The sequence below is a fragment of the Liolophura sinensis genome, chromosome 1, assembly GCF_032854445.1.
Source record: "Liolophura sinensis isolate JHLJ2023 chromosome 1, CUHK_Ljap_v2, whole genome shotgun sequence".
Taxonomy (NCBI): domain Eukaryota; kingdom Metazoa; phylum Mollusca; class Polyplacophora; order Chitonida; family Chitonidae; genus Liolophura; species Liolophura sinensis.
The window spans coordinates 34,942,991-34,966,111 of NC_088295.1; the positions used below are offsets into that span (position 1 = coordinate 34,942,991).

The following is a 23,121-nucleotide window of genomic DNA, read 5'->3' on the forward strand; positions in this document are numbered from 1 at the left end:
TGTGTTCAAGTCCAGCTCATACTGGCTTCCTCTCTGGCCGTATGAGGGAAGGTCTGACAGCAACCTGCAGATGGTCGTGGGTTTCCCCTGGTCTCTGCCTGATTTTCACCCAACATAATACTGGCCCCCATCGTATATGTGAAATATTCTTGAGTACGGCGTAAAACACCAATCAAATAAATAAGTAAATAAATGAGGATCATTATTTCATCTAGTCATACAATCATGGCCTATGAGTCAGTTGGTGTTTTCAGTTGACTGCAGGAGGTACCCTAAATGGCCTAAAATTTCACCCACAAAATTTTTAGTCAAGTAAATGTGATAAAATATTTTTTGTGCAGAAACTTACATTTTACCAGTAGAATAACATTTTACCATCCAAACTAACCTTAAAGCACCTTTTTATAATCAATAGAACTCCCAGAATCAGGAAAAGTAAGCAGATTAGTCATGGATGAAATTATAGGTCATTTACAGTAAACAGTGTTCATTTATATGTGTATTCTGTACAGATGTTCGTAGGCCTAATAGAGCTTTTTGTCAGTGTTGACGGTTTTGCGGTTTTCTCAGTGATGAGCCGGCCTAAACACATGATTTACTGTATATCATCTGAACAGTCATTTGTTTGTCTTGCAAGTATCACAAGCTATGATGATAAACGTTTTATCAGTGTTGGATTTAATTGTTGCTGTATTGCTTTTGCCAAATTTGTATAAACCATCCTGAATACTATGTATCCCTCTCATGTCTGAAATAAAGTGCTCCTAGTCATAGATAAATTTCTTTCTTCTGGTTTTAAAGTTTTAAATGTCTTGAATTGTAGCTTATTGTTCATGTCATGTGATTTTAAGTTTACTTTAATGACAGCAGATATCGTTACACAGCAAAGAATACAAACTGATTTACATTTGTAGTGAAGAATATTTCATTAACTTGACATGTAAGGTTGGATTGAGAGAACTGGGCAGTGTTTGAAAAACAAAATTGGCCTGCTGGTACTATACATCGTCTCTTATCTGATATACCTCTTGACAAAACTTACAAGGAAGAAAAAGAACTTTTTTTTCATGAATGTCATGGTGATAAACAAATTCTCAAATTAATGAATGAACTATGTGTTGTTAGCCACAAATGCGTCACCTATGGAAGGCTATACCGTATACAATCAGTTGGTCTAGTATTTTCAGATGGTTCTTTTGGTTTAATCGTGAAAGCAGCTTTTTAATTGTCATCTCCAACTGATAAGATAATCTAATGATTCTTAATTTCACGTCACATTTTTTTTCTTCTGAAGTAGAACTCTCAGCATCAGAAAAGTTAGCTAACTTAGACTTGACCAGTAAATAGGTCAGACTTCACTCGTTGCGGGAATCCCCACCGTGACGCAAAGTGCTAAAAATAGCTGAATGGCAAAACCCTGTGAACCAGGAACGACAACGTCGTGAAGAGTAGGACCTCGCCGTGCATGAACTTCAACCGCGTATGTCAGCTCTAAATTTCTGTCCTGTTATGAGGAAACAATGAGACAGTGATATACTTTGTTTCAGGTAAATATATATCGTGTTTCCATGAGGTTTGCTGGTCTTACTTCTGGCGCGGAACAGTTGTCACTATAGTTTCACTTGATATCTTATAATCTATGAAGTGCGCACTGTTGTTGTTGTTGCTGTACAGAGGCGGATATTTACATTCATCTGGACTTATCTAGTTCAGTTTAATATCGTCATGCATGCAGATTTTTCAAGTTGTACGAATTTTTTTTTTCACTGATCACTTGAATGTTAATATTACCAATAAGCCTAACCAAGAATCTCAGCTATGATCTTTTAATATGGGGTTAGGCGTAGATCAGAGCCGAGGAGTCTTCCAGGTTAAAATAGTGGTATTTAAAAACAGCTTACTGCATAGAATTAAACTCTGCATCACAAAAATCTGTGCAAAATGAACCAAAACATGCATTTACCGGGCAAAAACTCCAATCAGTTATGTTCACCAAGATGTCATATCCAAACCAAAACATACATTTACCGGGCAAAACTCCAATCAGTTATGTTCACCAGGACCAAGACATTCTCTGTTCCTGTCCCAAGTTTTGCTACATTCTGTAGCCTTTAAGGCAAATCCAAGATAATTCACAGTTGTGACTTTCGCTCACATGCCATGTCGACATCGTGACCTAATAAACTGGGTTGTTGCTCTACGCTCATGCGTGGTTGACCTTTCACACGTCTCTATGTTTTGATCATCTGGCAGACAAAAAGCCATGTTACTGCCAAGGGACGAATTTGCAATTTGCAATCTTAAGGCTTTGGAGCAGAATCACGCACATGGCAGTGCGCGGTGACCTGCAAAATATGAGCCTATTTTCGACTTCGGCTAAGATTTACAAGAGAATGGTGATGTAAGGGCAAGTAGCAATTGTGGCAAAATATGCATAAATATTTTAGCTTTCAGAATTGCTGTGCTATATATGTATTCAGGAGGAATCTAACGGACATGCATCGGAATGGAACGAGAGAGTAGCTCTTTGTAAGCATTATACCCGAATCAGGTCCCATAATTCTCGGGCTAAGGGTGGGCAGCAGTCCCCACGTTTCAGCCTACATAAGCCATCCTTAGACCGATGTCTCGGGCTACAATAAGCCCAATTGGTGTTTTAGGGTTCTTGCAAGGGAGAGATCAGCAAGACAGGTGGAAGCTCTCGCAAACTAAAAAAAACGATTTTTTTACAGTAGTTGCCAGATTGAATACACATCTGTCTGCTGACTTGATGGCGCCATTGACACCTAACGTAAAATCACGTCTTTTAGCTGCGAGAGTTTCCACCTAGCTGTCTTGCTGATATCTGTGTGAACTTGTGAGACCTCTGAAACAATAATTGGGCTACACTAGTTTATAATTAGCTTATATCCAGGATTTGAAGTTAATTATCACCGAAATAATTATGGTCCATATATGTAATGTGTATACCATACTTCAGGTGTAAAATACCGTATTGTATATACATCTGTCAAACACCAACCTGTCAACTATATTTTGCAGAGTGGGATAACTCTCATCGAGTATCACAGTTGCGAGAGTTACAGTGTAAACAGCTGTTCACACGCACATTAAAACTTACATAACATCAATCAATTTCTGGTTGTGAGATTGCACCAGGCTCTGCCTGGTTTCCTCCAACCACAATGCTGACCGCTGTTGTATAAGTGAAATATTCTTAAGTATGGTGTAAAACACCAATCAAATAAATAAATAAATAAATAAATCAATGTCCGTTTGTCTTCGTGACAAACAGACATGGCCATTGACATGATTGATAATGCCATTCAAGGGGGATAATCCTTGGATTCGGCCAAACATCTGTCTGCAATTAGGCTGATGATGGCCTCAAGGTCAGTCTTGTTAAGGCAGCATGATGAAGGCAGGCTCACCAACTGCTATTGTATAGGCTTGGAAAATGTGATTATTTTTCATGAACAAACATGATTGCCATAGACCCTTTTCATTTAGGCTATGGGTGAACAGTTTTAAATGTTCCTTACCCTCAATCCAACACATAGGGGCTGTTTCACACTGTAACTGTCGCAAATGCGTTCCTCATTGATAGTTACCTCACTCCGCAACTAGCTATCAGCAACCTGGAAGTATCATTAGTTTAGACAGTGGTTGCCACTTAGATATAGCGAGATTGGATTATACCTATAATGGTAGTGTAAGCTGTAAATCCAAATAATAAATAAATACAAGTGAACAGTTGGTAAGTTTGTTTTCTAATTGGTTGAAATTCTGTTCATTGTATGAACTAACATTGGACACCAGTAATATACATGTAACTGTTACTTCTTTTCTGTAGGATTAGAGATGGTGGTACACTGTGTCATCTGCTTGTACTAGAGGAGTGGTGGTTTTATCCAAGATGACAAGTCAGGGGTCAGCGCCCCGGGGGGGATGGGTGGAGAGACACATATTGGGATCAGGCGGGTTTGGAACTGTCACCCTGTGGGAAAATCAGGTACAAATGCAAGATGTAACTTCATGAATAGCAAGTCAAAGATCAGAAGTAATCTGTGATGATTATTACTGGATTGTAAATATTTTCTGTCCATGCCACTGAATGTTTAATAAACAACTTTGAGACAAAAGCCCCCCACCCCCACCCCACCCCCTCACATTCTCCCCAAAAATCAACAAAATGTTAGAATGAAATGCAAGTATTTTGTATTTTGGATCAAAACAATAAATGAAAATTAATAATTAAAATCCCAGTTGTTTGCTATCTGCTTACTTAGTTAATCAGCTGCACATATACTTTGTGCAGGAGAGTGATGAACGTATCGCTCTGAAGCGCTGCAGGCTTCAGAATGAGATGAATGCGAAGCATCGTCAGAGATGGGAGCAGGAGATCACCATCATGAAGCGACTTGATCACCCCAATGTGATCGCCGTCAGGGATGTTCCCCCACCCCTTGATGTGGGCAAGGATTCACTGCCTCTGCTGGCCATGGAATACTGCTCAGGTGGTGATCTGCGTAAGGTGGGTATGCAAGCTCAAGTTCAGACATGCTATAACAAGATAGTAGTGTGGTGTTAAACCAGGGTCTGATGCTCCTGGCAAAGCCTCCTGGTTTCAAAGCAGAATTCTTGTGTGTTCCGTATAAATGGATGTGCCTATAAAGCCAGTTCCACACTAGCATGTTCAACTTCCTATTTTGCCTCAACTTTAAATAGAGGTAAAATGATATTTTATAACCAATTGTCAGAAGATGTGAAATGCTGATTTATGTCAAACGTCTTTTATATTATTTAAATTTAAAATATATATAAATTTTTAAATTGTGATTGAACCAAGCTGAAAGATCATCATGCATTCAGATGACAGTACAAGTGTTTTCATGGTATAAAATGCTACTCGTTTCCAGGTGTTGAATCGGCCAGAACATTGCTGTGGTTTGCCAGAATTACAGGTACGCTTCCTGGCACGGGACGTAGCACGGGCCATCGAGTACCTCCATGGCAAGCGCATCATTCACAGGGATCTTAAGCCGGAGAACATTGTCCTGCAGAACATAGAGGATAGGGTATGTCCTGGTGCTGCTACCTATATTACCTGTGTCAAAAGACTATCTTTTCATCCAGTGTGATTCTTTTATGTGGTTAATAGGAGCTCTTTGCAAAATTCATCGTCAGCGCAAGAAAAAGTTAGCTTGAATTGCCTGTGTGGAATGAAGAGTGCTGGCAGAGTTACACGGGTCTTTGTTCATGACCTTCTTGTTCTGAGGTGTGCTCTGTGTAGCATTTGCAAATGTGAGGAATTATAACAGTCATAGCCCAAAAACTGAAGAGGTACATTGTCATGACCATTGTGGCTTACTCTTAGTTAGTGTTTAAAGTGCATGTAGTGCAAGTACCTTTACCCTACAGTGAAGAGATATATTGTCATGACAGTTGTGCCTTGTGCACTCTGTGTAAAGGCTTTTGAAATTGTATGTAAGTAACTCACACCGAAGAGATAAATTGTTGGGACAGTTTATATGGGGGCTTTTGTAAATTCATGTAGTGTAAGGTACTTGAGAATGATACATGCATCACATGCAACAACCTTTTTAAAATAAGTCATTATGAAGACTGTAAATGTAACCTTTGGACAGTTTAATCCCATAGTATCATTATATGTCTCTTTGTGTTTATCAGATTGTCTACAAGTTGATTGATCTTGGATATGCCAAAGAGCTTGACCAAGGGAGTGTTTGTACCTCCTTTGTCGGAACTCTTCAGTACTTGGTAAGACAGATGTGTGTGTTATAACTGTGAAAAGGTATTGCCACTGTAACCTTTTTTGCAAAAGTGTTTTGTTGGAAATTATTTGGTTTTAGAAGTTTCTGGTTTGAAAAAGGTTTAGTGAATAAAAAGCATAAAGTTTATGGAAAAATATGGCTTAGTGGAGGTGGCATATGTTTTATGCGTTGAAGTGGCTCTAGTGTCATTGATTATCATGCAATGTCCACAGTGTTACATTTAATTTATCAGTTTCTGTTATAACATCGTTCTGTTTTTAATGTGAAATCATTGCAATGTACTGGGAAAGGAATATTTGACATCAGTAAAATGGCGTCAAAGTCCTGCTGTCAGATGTTTGAGGATTCCATTGTGTGCATATTTATCAGAAGAAATATAGTAAATTTCTTTTTGATATCACAAACTTGTGACAGCACTGTGAACACTTTTTAACCTGCTCTGTTTTAGGCCCCTGAATTATTTGCTAGTCAGAAATACACCTGCACTGTTGATTACTGGTCATTTGGGACGGTGGTGTTTGAGTGTATCACAGGCATTAGGCCATTCTTGCCTTCCATGGCTCCTGTACTCTGGTGAGTTTACCTGTATAGATAGTTTTGTTCACCTCTGGTGATTTGCCTATGTGTTAAGGGACCCTGCCCATAAATCGTTTGCTTCAGGTTCGGTTGAAACAGATGAAATGAACGAACACTCAAATGATGAGTGTTGAGTTCGTTTCTATTTTTCGTTGGAACTGATTATTGGAAACAACCGAAGAGGGAGCAGGCCTGGCTAAAGTAGGAATGCTAGCTCAGCAGGGAATGTCAACTACAACAACGACACGCTTCACTGATCAGAACTGTCAGGATACAGCCCAGCTGTATTAACCATGTAAATCTTTTCTACACGACATGTTGACATATTAAATACAAAATTAGTATAAGAATACGTTTTCGTTGGAGCAGTTCCACCTAACTGAAAAGATTAAAGGCTCCATTTCCTGATTCCCAGATTCCCCACCAGAACTCGCTTGAAGTCTGTAGAGGAAAATGTGAGCATAACTCTCGTCCATCATACACAAACCACGCACATTTCATGTGGCACCTGCATCCCTGTTAGATGTGAGGTTCTGGAAGGTATCCCTCAATTTCTGAGACAACATCACTGCGTATCCTAATGATATCTGCTGTAAATATAGAATTGTGGATAACTGAATAATCCATATGTGGGTTAATATATACTAAATTATCCGAAAGGTATGCTCGAAGATACAAATGATGCAGTATGACGTGGAGTGCAGCCCATTTCTGGTAAATGCATTACCTCTTCTCCCATCCCTTGAAAGCCTCAACTCGGGATTGAAGTGAACTATTTTCCTGACAGACTGTTCAGTTGAACAATAGCGACACAAACTATACAGTGTATATATGGATTACATGTACATCAGACTGAGTGACAACTGGTACAGGTATTTACTTTAGAAGCTGTTAGCAGATAACGAACATAAAATGCGGGATTAAAATATTATTTGAGAATTCAGACAAAAGCTGAAGATGACAGCTTGTATGTATCCTGCAGAGATTTTTAAGCAGCTTTCTGTAATTATCTTTATGCTGGCTGGTAGGCCTACTTATACTTGCGGATGAAGAATTACCTGCTGTGAAATAAGGAAACATGCACATGTTGTTTCATCAAAACACCTGGTTATATGACAATTAAAACTTTTAATCACTTGGTCAGCAGGAATCCTCAACACCTGCATGACGGCCCGGTCACACCTGAGTGCCAAGGCTGGATATAACATACAGTTCACATTAAATGATTTAAATATTCTTTATTAAATGTCAAGCACAGATTTGGACAAACACCCATAACACAATATAGTTATAGAACGAAACATGCAGGACCTGGTATGTGCCGGCATACATACTTGTACAGTGTAGCCTAGGCCTGTATGAGTTTGTGGCATATGTGTCCAACCACATTCTTAGGCCTGTATATCGGGTATGGATAGACTCGGGGAATATTGTGAAAATATGTAAGTCTGAAACCCGAGCTTTCTATTTGAAAGGTTTCATGACTGGAACCACTGTTGTAGTTGTTTATTTGAATTTGTATCTTGCGTATACTCACATTGAAAGCCTCATTCAAGGCGAGAGAAAAAAACCCCAAACGAATTCAAATGACTTATGGGGACAGTTGCTAAGGAGTCATTTTCATATGTACACATCATACACTATATCCCATTGTGTATAATATATTGAGCACATTTTAAACATTTTTCCAGGCATAGGGAGGTGTGCCAGAAGAAAGTCGATGACATTTGTGCCATTTTAGACTCCACTGGGAAAGTCAGGTTCTCTCAGAAACTCCCCACCCCAAACCATCTGTGCAGGTATGTACAGAGGACATCGTTAGCTACAGATTAATCACCAAAATTGGAAAGTTTGCCCTAGTGAACCAATCATACATACATGGCAGTGTTTGTTTTACCACCATTATACACTGTTTCTTCTGTTTTATTGTCTAGCAGAAACATGGTGAATCATTAACTCAAGAATTAACGTCACAGCATTGCTAGAATAATAGCTTATTAATTTTTGTTAAAGACCATTTTTCTTCCACCTGTATGGCATGACTGTCTGTGGGTCATCTGCACTACCTTAACTAAGTAAGCAGATAGCAAACACCACCTACATGCAAAAATCACTAAACAATTAAGATTTATTCACAGCATTTTTTCACAGATACATTTATAATTTGTCCCAATCTCATATTTAAATTGTTCCTTTCCTGTATGTATCTCACCTGGGAATCTTATTCCGCCTATAAACTATATCTCACCTGTGAATCATACCTCACCAGTATGGCCAATGTCTAAGCTGTGAATCATACCTCATCTGTGTGAAGCATACCTCATCTATGTGAAGCATACCTCATCTGTGTGAAGCATACCTCATCTATGTGAAGCATACCTCATCTGTGTGAAGCATACCTCACCAGTATTGCCCATGTCTAAACTGTGAATCATACCTCATTTGTGTGAATCATACCTCATTTGTGAACCTTATCGCACCTGTGAATCTTCACCTGTATGAATCATATTTCTCATATAAAACATATCTCATTTGATTGGACCACATATCACCTATTTGAGCTATCTTACTTGTATGATCTTGTATGAACAGTATCTGTACCAATATGAACAGTATTTTTACATGTATGAACAGTGTTATAGCTGGTGTATATTTGCAGAACTCTCCAGGTGTATTTTGAGCAGTGGTTAAGAATGATGCTATACTGGGACCCCAAAGCAAGGGGTGGAGGTATAGATCCAGATCAGAGACGCCCTAACTGTTTTGTCTTGCTGGACAACTTGTTGGAAATGAAGGTAAAGTACCAATTTGTCTACAGTGATGAAAGTATTTTTTGACATTGTTCTTTGTTACATAATACTCAGTCATATTGTTTATACTTCCAAAATCAAAAGGAAAGCTCACTTTTATCATCTTTTTGATATCATAAATGTTGCTTATACTTTAAACACTTACATGCCAAGTTTCCTTCAAACATTGACATCTGTTAGCTTTATTTGCATATTAATTACCTTCTGGTTTGCAGATAGTCCATGTGCTGAATGTCTCGGCCAATCAGATGATGTCTTACCCAGTAGTGGAGAAGCAGACACTTCAGGAACTTCAGCGAATCCTTAGTGAGGAAACAAAAATTCCTGTGGAGGAACAGGAGATTTTGTTAGCTAGTGGCATTACTCCAGACCCTGAGAAGCCAGCTGCACAGTGCTGGTCTAAACCTGTAAGTGCGAGGCAAAGATTGCCATAAAATACTGGTTTCAAAATTTATTTGACTTTTATCAAATTCTTACAGAGAATTTAATGGGATATGAAATTGTCAAAGCTAAATTTTAGGTACTGTACATTTATTCAAGTGTGACCATAGCTGCAGGTCTTAATACCCCAGACACACACCTTTCCACTGTCAGCCACTCATCATCGATTCTATAGACTATTAAACTTCATGGAACACCACATACTAATTACAAGGAGTGTCATGATTGTCTGCTAAGTAAATATTAGCATACCAGGTTGGTGGCTCTGTAAATATTAGCCAATCATGTTGGTTGCTCTGTAAATGTTAACAAATAAGGTAGTATTCAGTGCTGCGGGCGGGCAGGATATACTCAACATGCAGCTATGTTTTATTTTCTTTTGTGAATTTATTGGTAAAACAGAATTATCTTGTATTAGGTTACATTCATCATGTCTTTATCTCCTGGTTTAATTTTTTTCCTTCTTTGCCAAATTTCCCTTGGTTTCAGGGAGAAGAGGATTGGATTGTGTTTCTGTTCAGGAAATCCACTTCAGTAATCAATAACAATGACAAACAGGCCAAACCTATCCCACTGATGGTACAGAACATCATCAGGGAGCCTAACACACTACTGCCATACCAGGTAAATCTGACCCACTGATGGTGCAGAACATCATCAAGGAGCCTAACACACTACTGCCATACCAGGTAAATCTGACCCACTGATGGTACAGAACATCATCAATGGGCCTAACACACTACTGCCATACCAGGTAAATCTGACCCACTGATGGTGCAGAACATCATCAAGGAGCCTAACACACTACTGCCATACCAGGTAAATCTGACCCACTGATGGTACAGAACATCATCAATGGGCCTAACACACTACTGCCATACCAGGTAAGTATGACCCACTGATAGTACAGAACATCATCAAGGAGCCTAACACACTACTGCCATACCAGGTAAATCTGACCCACTGATGATGCAGAACACCATCAAGGAGCCTAACACACTACTGCCATACCAGGTAAGTATGACCCACTGATGGTACAAAACATCATCAAGGAGCCTAACACACTACTGCCATACCAGGTAAGTATGACCCACTGATGATGCACAACATCATCAAGGCGCCTAACACACCACTGCCATACCAGGTAAGTATGACCCACTGATGGTACAAAACATCATCAAGGAGCCTAACACACTACTGCCATACCAAGTAAGTATGACCCACTGATGGTGCAGAACATCATCAAGGATCCTAACATACTACTGCCATACCAGGTAAGTATGACCCACTGATGGTACAAAACATCATCAAGGAGCCTAACACACTACTGCCATACCAGGTAAGTATGACCCACTGATGGTGCAGAACATCATCAAGGAGCCTAACACACTACTGCCATACCAGGTAAGTATGACCCACTGATGGTACAAAACATCATCAAGGAGCCTAACACACTACTGCCATACCAGGTAAATCTGACCCACTGATGGTGCAGAACATCATCAAGGAGCCTAACACACTACTGCCATACCAGGTAAGTATGACCCACTGATGGTACAAAACATCATCAAGGAGCCTAACACACTACTGCCATACCAGGTAAGTATGACCCACTGATGATGTACAACATCATCAAGGCGCCTAACACACCACTGCCATACCAGGTAAGTATGACCCACTGATGGTGCAGAACATCATCAAGGAGCCTAACACACTACTGCCATACCAGGTAAATCTGACCCACTGATGGTGCAGAACATCATGAAGAGGCCTAACACACTACTGCCATACCAGGTAAGTATGACCCACTGATAGTACAGGACATCATCAAGGAGCCTAACACACTACTGCCATACCAGGTAAATCTGACCCACTGATGATGCAGAACATCATCAAGGAGCCTAACACACTACTGCCATACCAGGTAAATCTGACCCACAGATGGTACAAAACATCATCAAGGAGCCTAACACACTACTGCCATACCAGGTAAGTATGACCCACTGATGATGCAGAACATCATCAAGGAGCCTAACACACTACTGCCATACCAGGTAAATCTGACCCACTGATGGTGCAGAACATCATCAATGGGCCTAACACACTACTGCCATACCAGGTAAGTATGACCCACTGATGATGCAGAACATCATCAAGGAGCCTAACACACTACTGCCATACCAGGTAAGTATGACCCACTGATGGTGCAGAACATCATCAAGGGGCTTAACACACTACTGCCATACCAGGTAAATCTGACCCACTGATGATGCAGAACATCATCAAGGAGCCTAACACACTACTGCCATACCAGGTAAATCTGACCCACTGATGGTGCAGAACATCATGAAAAGGCCTAACACACTACTGCCATACCAGGTAAGTATGACCACTGATAGTACAGAACATCATCAATGGGCCTAACACACTACTGCCATACCAGGTAAGTATGACACACTGATGATGCACAGCATCATCAAGGAGCCCACATACCAGGGAAATCTGACCCACTGATGGTGCAGAACGTCATCAAGGAGCCTAACACACTACTGCCAAACCAGGTAAATCTGACCCACTGATGGTGCAGAACATCATCAATGGGCCTAACACACTACTGCCATACCAGGTAAGTATGACCCACTGATAGTACAGAACGTCATCAAGGAGCCTAGTACACTACTGCCATACCAGGTAAATCTGACCCACTGATGGTACAGAACATCATCAATGGGCCTAACACACTACTGCCATACCAAGTAAGTATGACCCACTGATAGTACAGAACATCATCAAGGAGCCTAACACACTACTGCCATACCAGGTAAGCCTGACTTAAGCTATGCTTTGTATTATTGCTTGGTTTTGAGAATTTAATATTTTAAAGGATGTATAAAGGCTGATTTGCTTTGTCGTGTTAAATTAAACATAACCTTTTGATAATTGTGTTAATTTTAAATTTTCAGAGGTTATGTTTGAAATTGTTTGACAGGAGCAACGTAGAGCCTGGGCAGAGTCTGTCTGTTTTTGCCAGGAACAAGTGACTGACCTAAAGACCTTGATACTAGCCCAAAGAGCAGCCATGTAAGTCCATGTTCTACACTGACCTCTCTCTCTCAGTTTGTACAGCTTGGATGTGACCTTTGTCTGTCTGTCCATTGTGTACATTCTGTGTGTGAAAGCCATGGTCTACACTGACCTTTGTCTGTCTGTCCATTTTGTACATTCTGCGTGTGAAAGCCATGTTCTACAGTGACCTTTGTCTCTCTGTCCATTTTGTACACTCTGTGTGGGAATGCCATCTTCTATACTGACCTTTGTCTCTGTGCAGTTTGAACAGTCTATGTGTGAAGACCATATTATACAATAGCACTTCTGTGTTTTACCAGTTTGGATGTTTTGCGTGTAAACACCAAGTTTCTTCAGAAGAAGACAGAGATGATGCAGGATATTGGTCAACTACAGGCCAAGGGAGATTTCTTCAGAATGAGGTAAGCTGTGTGCCTTAAGTCTTTTTAAATAGATTACAGCTACACATGCTAGTAAAAGATTTAAGCATCTCTGACATACTTATACATGTAAGAAAGAATTTGGAATATCAACTGTTGAATTGAATTTTGGGGAGGTGAAGAATCCCAGATCTCACACAAATAATTGAAAAAAAAATTGTAAACTTTTAACACCCTACTACTGTTTTCAGCTTACAACATGACATCCAGCGATACAATGATCAGGCAGCTTCTGGAGGCATCAGTGAGTTCTGCAATTTTCTATATAAGCCAAGGCGGGGCCTCCGTGGCTCAGTTGGTTAGAATGCTAGTGCAGCATAATGACCCAGGAGTCTCTCACCAATGCGGTTGCTGTGAGTTCAAGTTCAGCTCATGCTGTCTTCCTTTCCTGTCGTATGTGGGAAGGTCTGCAGCAACCTGCGGATGGTCGTGGGTTCCCCCGGGCTCTGCCCGGTTTCCACCCACCATAATGCTGGCTGCCGTCGTATAAGTGAAATATTCTTGAGAACAGCGTAAAACACCAATCAAATAAATGAAATAAACATAAGCCAAGGCTGTCACACTTGAACTGTTTATAGGTTAATCTGAATGAGGTTGCTCAGTCGGTTAGCGCGCTAGCGAAGCGTAATGACCCAGGAGTCTCTCACTAATGCGGTCGCTGTGAGTTCAAGTCCAGCTCATGCTGGCTTCCTTTTCGGCCGGATGTGGGAAGGTCTGCCAGCAACCTGCTGATGGTCGTGGGTTTCCCCCCGGCTGTGCCCAGTTTCCCGCCACCATAATGCTGGCTGTCGTCGTATAAGTGAAATATTCTTGAATACGGTGTAAAACACCAATCAAATAAATAAATAAATAAATGAATGGGGTCATGTAGCACAAAACTAGATCAGATCTGCTTTGTGTTCTTTCGTTTCTGTCAAAATTTGGATGCTGTTAAATGTCTTATGAACTTGGTCAAGGATAGCGGGACAGTTATATAAAGTTTTAGCTGGGACTAATATAATGTGATATTAGTTATGTCATTATGTTATATTAGTTTCAGGTTTTAGTTATTTCTGGGAATATGCTCTGTGCCAAAGTTACATCCAATCATCGCTTTACAGCGGCATTCTTTGAATACTTGGCACTGAAGATCACTGTCAGTGTTTTAAGAATGCTTGAGAGTTTTTGGAATTTTGCTGTTTTTTCTTCTTTCAGATTTAAAAGTCAAGGAAATTGTATTTTGAAAAGTTCGGATTTAAAGGTTATTCTTGATGATGAATAGATGTCTTTTATAAAAGAACATTCAGTGTATCACTTAGATATGTGGATGCTTTCATTAATATGATTAAATTCCTTGAACATGTTGGGCCAAATTCATAAAGGTGTTTTAAAACTAACATGCATGTAAAAGTACCAAACATGCAGTCAGCGCCTACTTAAACTTACTAATCAGCAGTTTATTAAATGTGATTAGAAAACGCATGACTAAACTTCAAACACTCACATCTAAATAAAAAAGTGAAAGTTTAATCTCTGGTGATGATTATGGTCACCATAGTGTCTGACTATGAAAGTACTATGTGCTGTCATTCAGAGTCTGACCATATATAGTTCATGTAAAGCGAAACAGTCTTTTGACTTAATATTGACCAAAGGTTGAAATACACACAGTTGCTGCTGATTTTCCATTTGACTTGGTGGTAAATCACGTTTAAAAGCAGGATTTGACTTCACATGAATTGCTAACCCCAAACATAAAACTTTTGTGACTGCTATGCTCTTAGTATTTATATAATTACTTGACTATGGCATCAAACATCAATCAAATATGTAAATAAATTTATATAGTTATTGTTGATGTATTACATCATAGTGGAATATGGAAAAATGTCACATGGCATTTATCCCAAAGCCATCCTCCCACAGCTAAATGTCTGATCATCTGAGCTCCTCTTTTACCACCTGGTCAATTAGCTGTCACAATTGTGTTTTAGCTCTGTGTAAAAGGTAAGCTTATTTTAAGTGCATGCCCCTTAAAACACCTTTATGAATGTGGCCCATCATGTTCTCACTGTTTTGATTTTGTTTAACTTGTCAAGACTGATTATCAGCGACTGTGATAAAAATGTGAACATCATATTATTTTGTCCACTAATAGCATCAAGTTCCATGTATGCGAAGTGGAAGAAGATGGGTGAAGATTTGAAGCAGATAAAGGAGCTTGTGAGTGACAGATTAGAATACCTATTCACTATATTTATCTACATCACTATAGGCTCATATTTATGCAGCACTTTAAGACTTAACTTCAAGTTGACAAAGTTGTGTAAGCGGCCACCATTTGCAGCTGCATGACATGGACTTGCACACATTTAACAACATTAGATTTAGTTACATAGTACAGTACTATAGTAATGACTGATCATTAAATGTGAAAATGAGTCTTCATTTTAAAGATGAAGAGGTACATGCAGTTTGAAAGCTTGAAAAACATGACAGGAAAAAATATACTTTCAGCTTTTTATTGCTTTGAACAGCTCGAATAACCATTGATTTTGGTTAATTTCTGATAAAGAGTGCTACCTATTATGTGTTTTCAGAGTTGGCGTATGACTGAACTTGATGAGCAGGCTCGAGCTTTACAGACCAAAATTGTTGAGTTGCACAAAAGCCCTTTTGCAAAATCAAAACAAACTGATGTTTTAGAAGAACTGTGAGTATCTAGAGATTCATTTGTTAAAGGAAAAGTTCAACTTTAAATAAAGTAAGCATTGTCTGAAAGGCCATTTCATGCAGATTCCAATATGGATTTCCAAATATTTCAAAAAAATTTGGCATAAAATGAACATTGAAATTCTATAGAAGACATTTGGGACATGGACCTTAATTTTCCATAGGCGACAATGTTAATATTTAGTGCTGTAGCTCAGTCCCAAACATTCCTTGACCAGTAAACTTTGGTGAATACCTGTCCCAGCCTGTGAGAAAGCAGCCATAAAAATCTTGACATAGGTTGGCTGTCAAAATCTGGACATTTCCATGCCAGCAGCTGGGAAGAGTGCCTTGCAATGCCTAAGTGACATCACTCACAGTCTCATCACCTGTCTCCTTGTGGCCTCTCACCCAGAACTTCAAGCTTTCATCATTAAAACTCATACCTGCCCAAAGCTTAGACAGATTCCATCTTTTTAATGCCAAGCATGCACCTGTACACAAAAAATGGCAGGCTGGCAGTGAAAAAAGACTTCACACCCTAAATTACACAGAATTACTTTCGTCCTCCTGAGAAACGGAAGTGCTAATAAGGTCCTCATTCCATACTGCTCAAGCTGAAGGACAACAACATCACAGATTCATATTTTGGCTGCTAAACAGATTGCAAGTCCTTTTCTCTTTATTTGGATTTTATTCACTGTAGAAAAAATATGGAAAAAATTCTGAAGACCAATTTGGAATTGGTGCAGATGGCCTGTTAGATGATGCACACTTTATTTTAAGGTGGTCTGTTCTTTTAATCGACAGCACAGCTTTGGCTGAGGGGTTAGATCAGATTTTGGTCTTTAAAATTGGTAATCTTCAGGACATGAGGCTCAGCACAAGGGAATTTGTCAAGCATTGGATGGGTTTGTATCGGTATACTGACTGGATGAGGCTTTATATTTTTTGTCTTTAGCATGGTATTCCAGTGTTGCAGCAGCACTAGGATTATGAAAGCTTTTGTCCAACCAGCTGCTGACATGTACCTGCTGTGGAAATTCTCAATACACAAAGTCCATCTTGTGAGGCATTTGTGTGAAACATGTTCTTCACTGGCCTCTAGTGCTGTAATGGGGAGGTGGCATATTTTTGAATCCTGTGAGGGGGTGCTAGCTTGAAACAGAACCTTAAGCCATTGTTACATCAAGAATGGATTGTAGCATAATGTCTATACTTTTTGCACTGTATCAGATTCTATTGTAACGTTGTAGTATCTTTGATGTGATGTCATCATGATGAACCTGGGAAAGGCACACTTGACATCAATAAAATGACATCGAGGTTCTGGTGCGGGTATTTGACGGGTTCCCATTGTTATGTCAGAAATGGATTGTTGCACAAAGTTACATTGTATTAGTTTTTATTATAACATACATGTAGTTCTGTCTTCAATGTGATGTTATCATGATGAGCTGGGAAAGGAATCTTGACGTCAATACAACAATGTCAAAATCCTGCTGTCCTCATTGAAGCCCTGTAAATGAGCAGATCGGTTTAATCTGTCTGTTGATTCTATTAATCAAACTGTTATAACATACATTAATGTTTTCCTTGTTTTTCAGTACAACCAAGGCTGAGAAGCTATATCAGGATCTGAGATTAGCAACCAAAGGTAACAGGTTTTTTGTGTGGTTTGGTACATGACCTTGAGGATGAGGTTGACTAGGTTTACATGTAGCATCATTCTGAAGGCTATCACTCAGACATAGGTGTTTAAGAAATTAGGAAGATTTTCAGATGCGATTTGGAACTTCATAGATTACAACTTTGGGTGTCACTGTGAAAAAGTTTTAAACAAGTAATGAATTGTCTTAATTGTCATATGAATCTCATATCATGTAGTAAGTGCCAGAGCCAAAAAGGATTAGTAAATTTAGTACCAGTCTATACTACCAGTTACATGTTATATATTAGTACTACCTTACTGTCTCAGTCTTAATAGACATCACTGCATTTGTACATATATTTTACATATTTATATATTTACATATTTTAGAATACTTAATTTGGGTAACCCAAGTTGATGGAAAATCATTTGTCAGAAGGGCATCTGAGGTTGCCATATTGTCACGTGCATGTATAAAAAAGCTGCGAGACAGTGTTGCTATTACTGAAAATATTATGAAAGTAGATAAGTCTGCTAGTGAACTATATAAACTAAACCTATGTCACCTATGTGTTCACAGAGCAAAGGAGGACATTGAGTGACCACTCTCCCATGGTCAATGTCGTCCACAAGTGTGTGCTGGTCAGGCACAAAGCAATGGCTGACCTCTATACACACCTGGGGTAAGCCTGCATGCTATTATTATCCTAACCATATAGGGTTCCTCATGTGTGGCTAACATTAACAGCACTAATTTGTTCATTTACTTGGTGTTTAAAAGCTCACCTGTAGGAGAACCCCCTGCCTCGTGTTGCTGTGCTGGATACATTTAGTACTTTTTGAGATACTGCCCCTTTTACTTGTATTTTATTTGCTTATTTATTTAATTGTTGCTTAATGCTATAGTCAAGACGGGGGCCTCCGTGGCTCAGTCGGTTAGCGCGCTAGCGCAGCGTAATAACCCAGGAGTCTCTCACCAATGCGGTCGCTGTGAGTTCAAGTCCAGCTCATGCTGGCTTCCTCTCCGGCCATAAGTGGGAAGGTCTGCTAGCAACCTGCAGATGGTTGTGGGTTTCCCCCGGGCTGTGCCCGGTTTCCCGCCACCATAATGCTGGCCGCCGTCGTATAAGTGAAATATTCTTGAGTACGGCGTAAAACACCAATCAAATAAATAAATAAATATAGTCAAAACTTTTTCAGTTATACTATGGTGGTCAGTTATATGGGTGGGGGGTACCTCAGTGTTTGGGTTACAGCACTAATGAACTTTTCCACATGTGACAGCCAGAAATGCACACCGTATTGGAGGACAATGTGGCCTTATGCTAGGGTTAGGCTGCACAAAAGGCCACAGCAGCATTGCCAACAGCTTATTGTGACCATGACGCCACAACCAGGGAGAGCGGGAATGTTTCACTTACATACACTGGCAGTCAGGTTTATGGGTGGAAGACAACAAACCACCCAGAGTAAACCACCTCTGTCCATTAGTCACCTAAGCAACTTCCTCACATAAGGATCCAAACAAGCAACAGGTGGACTTAAGTCTGAAACGTCATGGATCTGTGGCTGGCCTGAAGTTAAGGGAGCATTGCTTAGGCTAAAACAGCCAGTAAAGGCCCTTATAAACTTTTGTCATCAGTGGCAAAATAGATATTCTTCTGTATTATGTAGACATGTGGCCATCACAAAGGTGTGCAGAAACAAGCTGCACCTCACTTTATCTGGCCAATGAAAAGTGTTTTGTCAGATCAAATGACCGCTAGCTGCTACACTGTAGTTATTCTCTTATTGTTTTTAGAAATGCCTCTATCTGTAATTCTTTGGCTATATGTAAACATTCGGCTGTTACAACTTGCTTGATATGTCCCACTTTAGATGGCAAAGGAAAGGTGTGTTTAACTCACTTGTTATTTTCAGGAAAGCCTCTAGCTGTAAAGCTGAAATAAAGAAACTCCTTCCAGACATCAGTGCTGGTTGTGATGAAATAAAGCAGAGCATTGAGAGGCTGACAACCAATCAGAAGCAGAGGCAGAATGACCTCTGGTATCTTGTGAAGAAGGCAGTAGGTATTTTTTCATCAAGCACAGTATTTAGTTGTAGTTGTATTGCATTGCAGGGTACAGTTTCAGAAAGCTATTTAATGGGTGCTGTGGTAGTTGGTCGGTATATTCCAAGATAGATTTATGGAACCCTGCCCAATCCAAGAAACATATGAACATTAGTAACAGTTTTTACTGACCACATAATTCAGCACATACCAAACTGAGTTTAGAACTTTTAGTATTGCCTTCAAACATATAGTTTGATCATTTCAAATTACTGTAAGTTTTTTAAGTGTATAGGGTCAGTAGTTTGAACTGATTCCTGCTACTGGTGGATTCTTGGGTATATTTGTGCAGTTGTCTGGAGTGAACAACCAATCCGGAGCGAGTGTATTGAGACAAGAGCTGAAAGGAGACATCTCCAATCTTCCCCCTCAGAGTGCCGTGTCAGACAGCAGCTCTAGTGGTTTAGAATCCTTAAAAATCATTGAGGACAATAAACAGACCCAGGCCCAGTAAGTACCTTAGCACACCACCACGACTATGGTAATTACAGTAAACATGACTCGAACACTTATCAGAATAACTGAGAAAAAATTCCTGTGATTTTGAATGACTTTTGATGTATAAATTTCTGACAATTTGACCGGATTCAGGAGTCCAGCCAGGTTACTTTTTCTGAGGATGTTGACAAAGATTTAGGTCTTTTAGGACAAATAAATATACTTTACCATTATATTGATTTATGGTTTGACAAAATGTTAAGATTATGTTTTATAGGTTTCTTATAAGTGTCTTTTCTTTTTCAGCTTGTCAAACCTATTTGACAATGTTCTGCATGAACATGATAGTTTTGTCAGCTCTTTGCATGACATGACCTGGGACTTTCTTGGACCATCATCTGGTGACACCAAGTGAAAAGGGGCCAATCAAAACATCATCACCCATCATGAGGGTTCGCACTAGTAAAAGAAAACATGTTTTCAAAGTCTTGTTGGGACCTACTATCCTATGTTTGCAAACATTTTTGACGATCGGTCAATTTATTTTAAGTACAGATCTTATGCAATATGACATTTAACTTGAAAAGTTAAGTCTCATTCTTCAAAGGAACTGTGGAAACCTTGGTTCACCTAATTACAGGAGCTGAAGCCAGGGGTAATCATCATCTATCGTTTCCAACTGTTCAAACTGGAAATTCCGGAGCTTTACCGAGAAATGTGTCTTAAGGAGCCAGGAACCATTTTAGTCTTTCTGTGAACAGTGATTTTTAAATCTGGTTTGGTATCATCAAAAACCTATTTTAAAGGGATTTTTTCTGAGCCACGTTCTCAGCTGTGTAGATTATGGACATGATGTTATGAAGTTTCAACTTTGTTATGTGGTTTCTTGGGTGAACAGTTTATGGAAAATATTTACTGTGAATCCCCTCCCAACATGGTTTATTAAACTGGGATGTTCCATCCCACAATGCAGTTTAAGGTGTACAGATTTGATTTGTATAGCAGTCATTGATCTTGGTAATACCTCTATGTGAAATAGGGACAGCTACTGTGATAATACTGAAAAGTTCCAGAACACACTTACCAAGAATCACAACCAGGTGCAAGGAATCATGGAATACACTTTGCATTTTATTTATTTACTTACTTGATTGGTGTTTTACGCCGTACTCAACAATAATTCACTTATATGATGGCGACCAGCATTTTGGTGGGAGGAAACTGGGCAGAGCCCAGTGGAAACAAGCAACCATGCACAGGTTACAGGCAGACCTTCCCACATATGGCCGGAGAGGAAACCAGCATGAGCCGGGCTTGAACTCACAGCATTTATTTATTTTTGTGAAGAAATCTGTGAAATTCAAATGAGCCTATATCATACGTGCATACCAGTGTACAGTCATGTTCCTTTGTGTTATTAAATGGAAACCTGTATATATACTTTGTAATACATTTGATTAGAACATGAAAGACTGGTTTTGCCTGGTTCTTGAGGAAGTTGCTCACAGGTGTGTTCTACAGTATAAACGTTAGTATGTGTGTGATGAGCTCAGGCTGTGATTTATGTTTTATGCATATACCTGAGCAGATAGATGTTAGTGTCACTGTTTGTGTTATGCATATCTTCATTTCCTCAGCAGGCAGCTGTGTGTACAACTGTTTTATCATGTTTGATTGAATTTTATGAATGATTTCATGTATTGCATTTGCTAACAGTGGTAAATGTAGGGTACATGTTTTTGTATTGAACTTCAAGGTGAAGTGAAAGAAAGGTTTATTTGTTAAGCTGATATTTCAGATTGATCTGTTCTGGATTCATCTACTTCCACTGATTTGAGGCTGTATTTCATTACCCTAAATGACCCTAAATTTTGTCCATGACTAACTTGCCCATTTTTTCCGGATTTTGAGAGTTCTGTTGATTTTAGAAAGGTGTTTTGAGGTTTGCTTCGAACATGGGATGATATTCTGCTACTGAAAATTGTAAGTTTCAGTGCCAAAAATAGTATTTTGTGACATTTGCATAGGGGAGTTTTGTGTGTACAGTTATGTACAAGGTGCGAAAAGGGTTGGGCTGGGTTTCAGGGTGTTGGGGTCGTTGATTGATGTATGGTTCTTCAGAAACAAAGACTTTATATATTTAAAATAATAAGACACATGTGATAATACCGGTATCACATATTCTACCAACAATTTCTATGCCTCTGTGCATTGTATAACATGGATTGTCATGAACAGAGTATTGTGAAAGAAACGCAGATTTTGAGAGTAAGTATTTTATGGACAGCCCCTTGTACATGCCTAATGTGTGGATATTAAGGATCTTTAAATGTGCAGTAATCATATTAGCCAGGACAGGCCAGCTGTTACCTTGGAGCTGTATGGTGCACACACTCTGTGACTATTATTATATGAGAAAATGTAACACTTGTATAATGTGTGATATATCATTTAGTATGATGCAAAAGCTGTAATGAGCTAAACAAAGTTGTAAATGAAACAAATTTAAGTGTATTAAGTGATTGATTTGTTCTCTCCAGCAGATTTCGAAAGATATTTGTAATTTTGTATCATAACATCCCCCCTCCCCCCCAAATCTTTCTCTCCAACACATAATCCCTTGCACGCATTATGTCTTCATGTACTATACACATTAGATGTGTGAAGTCACACACGCATTTGTACCATGTCAAGCTTTGAAGAGTTTGCTTTATTTTACTGCTTTTTGCAACTAGTTTTGCATAAGTGCGCATATTGTATGATATGTATACCTGTATGTTTTAAATTCTAACTGAATCAGTAAATATACTTATAACTCAATGAATAAGTTGTGTTTAATGTCATGTTTAAGACATTAATATGTATTGTGTTGTATAGAAGATAAATAATGTAAACAAGATAAAACAATAAGTTAAGAAAAAAAGGACACCCATAGTCAATATATTTATTGTACTGTATCGTGCAAATAAAAAATAATATGTAGGCACTCAGGGACGACTTGCACAAAGTGATTGTAACTGCAATGGCAACATGTTCCAACACATGATAGTTACAATCAACTTTATTACTGTCCTAGGGGCCTAGCGTAATGACCCAGAAGCCT

The 23,121-nt window shown here is 39.2% G+C and overlaps 1 protein-coding gene across 1 annotated transcript; it reads left to right on the top strand.

Moving 5' to 3' along the window:
• Positions 1–1,421: 1,421 nt before the first annotated feature.
• LOC135467541 (inhibitor of nuclear factor kappa-B kinase subunit alpha-like) lies at positions 1,422–22,831 on the top strand. The gene is made up of 20 exons (XM_064745316.1): positions 1,422–1,547; positions 3,854–4,012; positions 4,319–4,534; positions 4,920–5,078; positions 5,692–5,781; positions 6,244–6,368; positions 8,063–8,170; positions 9,031–9,166; positions 9,397–9,588; positions 10,112–10,246; positions 12,612–12,703; positions 13,009–13,110; positions 13,320–13,372; positions 15,266–15,330; positions 15,708–15,820; positions 17,427–17,476; positions 18,051–18,153; positions 19,391–19,535; positions 19,873–20,030; positions 20,325–22,831. The coding sequence occupies exons 2-20, from the start codon at positions 3,917–3,919 to the stop codon at positions 20,431–20,433; spliced, it is 2,247 nt and encodes a 748-aa protein (XP_064601386.1). The 5' UTR covers positions 1,422–1,547; positions 3,854–3,916; the 3' UTR covers positions 20,434–22,831.
• Positions 22,832–23,121: the final 290 nt, after the last annotated feature.